Below are 6,554 nucleotides of genomic sequence, written 5' to 3' on the forward strand. Positions count from 1 at the left end.
TCTAGTACTTTGACATATTTTTTGGTGAAATTAAGACCTCAGAAAAACATCTCAATTTGCTCACCTGCCTTCCATCTCCAGGGATATTCTGCCAGAACTCTCTTCCTCACTCAGCCATTCAAAGCCCATCAAATTCTTTTTTTACCTTCTGATGTCCTCAATTCAGAAAAGCATCATCAGAATAAGAAATAGGTGTATCTGACTAAATGTTGTTTTTCAAACATAAACATAGAGCGTGTTATGATTTGTTAGTGTCCCTTCTCTGTGTTCTCAGGCGCTCTGTGCTGATCTACCCACTTACTGTGCTGGGATCATTCTCAGTGGCCTCCTCCTCACATCCCCTCCCTCTCAGTAAACTAAGCACTCTTGAAGCCACAAATCATGTCCTTATCATATAGTAAATGTTCCATAAATATCTGGTAAAGTTAAATGAATTTAAAAAATATTCTCTCATCTCCAGATGTTCAAAGCCTTAAAAAAATTGAACCGTATAATTTAAATATTATGTGGCAAAAACTGTCAGTGAGGTGTATAGGCAGCATGATAGAATGCTGATAAGGGGCTATCCATCTTCTATCTCGGAGGTGTTTGGCCTGGAATCTTCATACAGGGTGTGGCATTTGAGCTGTCCCTTGAGAAATGAAAGTAGATTTACTAGAAAAACAACAAAAAGGGTTTTCCAAGCTGTGCAGCAGAAGACAGAAGCTGATTAGCACCCCAGGGGGGTCCAATGCCAGTTCATGGCAGGGAGTAGCTGGCAGGGACCTGGCAGCCCTCCTAGCCTGGACTTTATGACATGAGCAGGAGGATGACAGGATTGCTCCTGTGTTTTACTCCGTTCTCTACTCCCTCTTCTGCCCTGACCCCTCCCCAACATAGCATGTTGGCCATGTAGGAGAGTTGACCAGAGGTGCGACATGTGGACAAAAGCCAGAGGGACGTAACAGATCCTCACGGGAACCGACCTGACTCTTAGGATGGTGTTCCAACGAGTGAGCAATCATCAGGCAAAACTGGGGCTACGTAAATCACAGGCTGAAGCAGAAGTCAAGAATGTGGTGGAGCCAACAAAGCTGGTTTCTTGGGAAAGACAGTTTCATTCACTGAAAGATTCCTGGCCTCCATGAAGCCCTCGCTGGTTTTCTCAGCCTGAAGGGATCTCTCTTTCCCTCCATGAAGCTTAATTCAAAGTGCTTATGACACTTTGAAAATTGTTGGTACCACCCTTTTCTCTTTTTGCCTCATTTCAGAAGCTTATTATTTAATATAAGGCAGCTTTAAAAGACACCTTGGGTGTAAGATAGAGTATAAACTTTATATCAATCAAGAATAAACATTGTGGTGGCGCCCGTAGCTCTGTGGGTAGGGTACCAGCCACATACACAGAAGCTAGTGGGTTTGAACCCATCCCAGGCCAGCTAAACAACAATGACAACTGCAACAACAACAACAAAATAGCCAGGCATTGTGGAGGCCTGTGGTCCCAATTACTTGGGAGGCTGAGGCAGGAGAATGGCTTGAGCCCAGGAGTTGGAGGTTGCTCTGAGCTGTGCCACCCAGGGCAACAGCTTGAGACTCTTCACTCAAAAAAACAAAAAAGAAGAAGAATAAATATTGCTAGATGTCCCACTTACCTTTACAAAATTCCACAGCACTACAGATTTTTTTCTTTTTGAGACAGAATTTCACTTTGTTGCCTTTGGTAAAGTGCTGTGGCATCACAGCTCACAGCAACCTTAAACTCTTGGACTTAAGCGATTCTCTTGCCTCAGCCTCCCAGGTAGATGGGACCACAGGCACCCGCCATAATGCCTGGCTATTTTTAGAGACAGAGCTTGTTCTGTCTCAGGCTGATCTCCAACCTGTGAGCAATCAACTCAGCTCAGCCTCCCAGAGTGCTGGGAATACAGGCATGAGCCCACACTACACATATTTGTTGAATAAACGGATGTGATAACAATATGGTAAAGTAAAAACATTCACAGGCTTTTAAAATAGACTTTTCATAATTTTTACCTTGAAAAATCACTAGTTTACTAGTGTTTTACTAGAATATCTGCATAGGTGTTTATCTTGTATTCTTTTAAATTTTCATCTCTCCAAACCATGCCCCTACTGTGGCTGTCTTTTCTCTTGATTTCCAAAGTTTTGTCCCTTGTATAGGTCTTTTTTGGGAAAAATAAACATGTTTAAATTTATTTTATTATTATTATTTTTAAAATATCCGGAGACTTTTTCTTTTTTTACAGTTTTTTTTTTTTGGCCAGGGTTGGGTTTGAACCTGCCACCTCTGGTATATGGGGCCGGCACTCTACTCCTTTGAGCCACAGGTGCCGCCCATAAATTTATTTATTATGCTTTTTCCTGGTATAACAGATATATTTATTTCAGCAAAATTACAAAGTAAAAGTCAAAAATGTTCCACACTCACTGAGACAATTTTATGAAGAAGAAAACTAACAGTAATCAGCATAAACACAGCAAATCACAAAGGTCTGTGGATCTTTTAACGAGGGGAAACAACCAGAAGAAACACAAAAATACTTTTAAAACACAGCATCATTGCTACAACACATGAAAACATTCCCACAAAAAATTAACAATCTCCACCTGAACATTTAATTTTTTAGCCCTCTTTGAACGTGCATTCTGAAACCTTGATGTTCTGCTGAAGTTTACAGACTAGCCCTTCTCTCGCTCCATGAGCCCACGATGGTCAAGCTCTTCATGAGCAATTAAAAGAAGCACTTCCCGTTACATATACAGTACTTTAAGGCTAGTATTTAATCTTAACTGGCAACAAGTTTAGTGCAAATAAAATTATATTGGCAGCTTAGTAAAGTCCTGGTGGGGTGGCATGCTGTGCCTAACCTTTATTGCTTCCCCAGAGGGGGGTCATTTCTCACTTTTCACCAGTTAACCTACTGGAAACTACAACTGACAATTCCATTGGTTACAGAGTGTTTCCATGAAAGATGGTTTCAGTCACTATCTGAATAAGCCACATGGTTTTTACATTGGGAAAGTTCCCTTTGGGTTAATATCAAAGAAGCAGGGTCTGAATGACAGTTATTTCTCTGAAGTCAAGATCAACCCAGTTGCTTCTCTGATTAGGCTAATCATTTCGCCTGTTAGTCACCATGGGTGGAATTCAGAAGACTTGGGAACAAAGCTGAGAAATTGCTTAAATCAAATCCTACTTTCCAGTAATAATTTTGTTTTACTGATCTGAATGCCCCCCCCCCAAAAAAAGCTGTCTGATTTCAAACCTGGTGCTTCTCACTCTCCGCCAAGATTTAGTTTCCAATTGAACAGAAGCCAGAGAGGATTTGTCTGCGCTTCATCAATTCCTCAAATTGCCTCTCTTTTTGTTGGGCATCTGTTTCCTCTCTAGCCAAGGCCTGGGATTGCTGCTTCAGAAAACAATGGGGCTTACTGTGCCCAGATCTGGGGGCCAGGGAAAAGGAAGAACCCCTCTGGTTCTTCCTCTAGGTTTCAACAGCTCAAGGACTTGAGCTTTCAAAATGCTTGGATGACCCCTGAGGTCCAGGATGTGCTGCGTCAGGTGCAGGGAGATAAAGACTGGGTAGCCTGGGCAGCGCCTGTGGCTCAGTCGGTAAGGCGCCGGCCCCATATACCGAGGGTGGCGGGTTCAAACCCGGCCCCGGCCAAACTGCAACCAAAAAAATAGCCGGGCGTTGTGGCGGGCGCCTGTAGTCCCAGCTGCTCGGGAGGCTGAGGTAAGAGAATCGCCTAAGCCCAGGAGTTGGAGGTTGCTGTGAGCTGTGTGAGGCCACGGCACTCTACTGAGGGCCATAAAGTGAGACTCTGTCTCTACAAAAAAAAAAAAAAAAAAAGACTGGGTAGCCTCTCAGTCGACCTCTCTCTGCACCGACCCCTCCGCAGCTGTTCTGTTCCCCTGAATTCTCTCACTGAGTAGCTCAAGGATGGCTCAAGGATGTAATGGCTACATGTTGAAGAGAGAGGCCCACCTCAGTCACTATACTCTTCTCTTCCCCTGGCACTGGAGAATTTCTCATACTGATTGGCCAATTTCCACTTGTTGTGCTGACTTTTGAGAAGGGCAGCGAGGGAAGTCTTTCGGGTTACATTTCTAGATATTTCCTGTCTCTTGGCCCTCCTGGTGGGGGAGGAGCTTCGGACTAAGGGATAGACTGGGAAAATGGGCTTTCCCCGAGGGGCTCCCAGCAGCTGCCACACTTCCCCAGAGGTATTACTGGTCAGATACTGCCATGGCTTTTTGCCACTGCTGTCACGGACATTGACCCGAGAAGCCAGTCTTTGTACTAGCAATTTGATGACTGCCTGGTGGCCGTGAATAGCTGCAAGGTGCAGCGGGGTGTACCCACAACTGGACCTCACATTTACGTCGAGAGCAATCCCTGCCTTCTGTGCCCCTGAGACCAAGTCCTGCAGGGCTCTAAGGTCACCGTGTTTGGCTATCCAGTGCAAGGCAGTGTACCCAGTCAAGAAGTCTCTGTGCAAAGCCAGCTGGGGATCCTCCCAGAATAAAGTCCACACTTGAACCCAAGAGCCACTGGCAAGCTTCACAATCCACTCATGTTCCCTGGCATCCAGGGGGACCAGAGATGACTTGTGCTCCGAATGTCTGTGGGGAACCAAGGCTGCAGGCGCCTCCCTACTGGGGGCCCGCCAGCCATGTGGCCAACCCCCCTGGGCCACGATAGCCCTAACCTCCCTGAGTTTTGGTGTCAAAGTCTCATCCGTCCTTGGACTGGGCACGGCTCCTGCCTTGGAGGGCTTCCTGGATCGCGGTGGACGCCGACTCCTTTCCAGCAAGGCTTCATCAAGGTACTCCTCATCAGAGGAGGACAGTTTGGCTCTCCCGGCCAGAGAGCTCCTTCTGAGGGACCTCTTTAGCCTAGGAGCTGGCCAGGGCAGCGCTTCCTGGGGGTGGCCGGCAAGGCCATTCGCTGCTGTTGTGACCTGCTGGGGGTTGCGACCATCCTGTCGGTTCCTGGGGCTCTGAGGAGTGTTCTCCTCCCCAGACACGGAAAGGCCCCAGGTCGGAGTCCTGCCCTTCCCCCAGTCTGGAGCTCCCAGCGCAGCCTGCAGCCCCTCCTCAGAGCCCCCGGGGGACTCCCTGGGCCCGCTGCTGCTCTCCTCACTGCCGTGGCTCTCCTGGTCCACGAAGTCCTCCAGATCTTGGAGGGATAGCTGACATCGAATGCTACGAAAGACAGTCGGTGGAGAGTTCCCTGGCCAGGATTCTGCGGACTCATCCGGAACAGGAAAGAGAGAGTGAGAGGAAGGAGGAAGGTCGGGAGGCTCTAAGTTTGGCTCCGCGACGCAGAAGCCCGGCTCAGTGGGCAGCTGGAAGAAGTTGTCCGGCAGCACCGACCAGACCCGGACGGGGCCTTGGCGCCGGGCCCCGGGCACCTGCGGGTGTCTGGCCACCCACTCCCGAGTGCGCTGTTGCTGCTGCAGGGCCGACCAGTGCAGGGGTCCGGGGGGCAACGTCTCGGGCAGGTCTACCCGGAAAGCAGGGCTAGGCGGCGGGGCCTGCGAGGCAGCCCAGCTCGCGGCAGCCTCGACTGTGGCGGGAGGCGACCGGGGCGTCGCGGGCCCAGCAGGTGCGCCTTCCTGGTGGTGCCCGGGGGCCCCGCGGTCATCCCCGGCAGGCAGAGGCCGCGCCGGCTTCTCTGCGGCGGTGGCGGGGTCGGGGAGCGCTCCCAGCTCCGCCGGTAGCCCCTGTAGCCGGTTCTGGAGACATTCCCAGCAGCAGCGGCCCTGCGCTGCCGCCGCGGCGCACCTCGCTCCGGCCTGGGCGGCTGCGGCTGCAGCTGCGGACACCGGCGCCCTCCGGCCCGGGCTCCCCCGCGGCCCGCCCGGCTTGCAGGCCGCCTCCCGGGCGCCGCTGGCTGGGAGTCTACCGCAGCCTGCGTCCGCAGCCCGCGCCGCGGCACCTGCTGGCTCCTCCTCCGGCTCCTTTTCGCACCGTCGCCGCGCGGGCTGCGGCTGGGGCGGGGAGCGGGGCGCAGCTCCATCCGCGGGGGCGGCGGCTGCGGGCGGCCTGCGGGGTCGCCGCAGCCCCTCCTCCCCCAAAAGGTCCCTGTACCTCCTCTTGAGCACCACGCACTTGGTGCCGTCGGGGTCCTGGCGCACTGCGGCGACCGAGTTGACGAAGCCCTTGAAGAGCTCTCGGCGCTGCTGGTGCAGGCTGGGGGATGCGTCGGGGTCCCGGAGAAAGCTCTTGAAGTGGCTCAGCAAAGCAGCGTTGGTCACTCGGCCCCCTGCCTGGCACAGAAAGTCCAGCAGTGCCTCCTGGCTCAGCTCTTGGGCCATTTTTGCCTTCTCGTCCTCTGCTCCCGGGGCGTCTGCGTCTCGCCCTCCCGGTCCTCTTCCCGGCCGGCAGGAACCCTGGCCGGGCGTGTGTCACCTGCGCCCGGGGTAGAACCAGTCGCCTCCATCAGCTGCGGAGGCCCACGTTGCCGGCTTCCCCAGGGCGCGCCAGTAGGGCCGTGGGTCCCCAGGGTGGCACCGGGCTGAGCCCCTGTGCGCAGTCTGGGTGG

The 6,554-nt window shown here is 52.1% G+C and overlaps 1 protein-coding gene across 1 annotated transcript; it reads right to left on the reverse strand.

Annotated features, from left to right (window-relative positions):
• Nucleotides 1-3,837: 3,837 nt before the first annotated feature.
• SOWAHB (sosondowah ankyrin repeat domain family member B) lies at nucleotides 3,838-6,336 on the reverse strand. The gene has a single exon (XM_053589138.1). The coding sequence runs from the start codon at nucleotides 6,325-6,327 to the stop codon at nucleotides 3,994-3,996; it is 2,334 nt and encodes a 777-aa protein (XP_053445113.1). The 5' UTR covers nucleotides 6,328-6,336; the 3' UTR covers nucleotides 3,838-3,993.
• Nucleotides 6,337-6,554: the final 218 nt, after the last annotated feature.

This window comes from Nycticebus coucang, chromosome 1 (genome assembly GCF_027406575.1).
Source record: "Nycticebus coucang isolate mNycCou1 chromosome 1, mNycCou1.pri, whole genome shotgun sequence".
NCBI lineage: Eukaryota > Metazoa > Chordata > Mammalia > Primates > Lorisidae > Nycticebus > Nycticebus coucang.

Coding starts and splice junctions, on each gene's coding strand:
- SOWAHB (XM_053589138.1), bottom strand. CDS start 6,327: ATGGCCCAAGAGCTGAGCCAGGAGGCACTGCTGGACTTTCTGTGCCAG.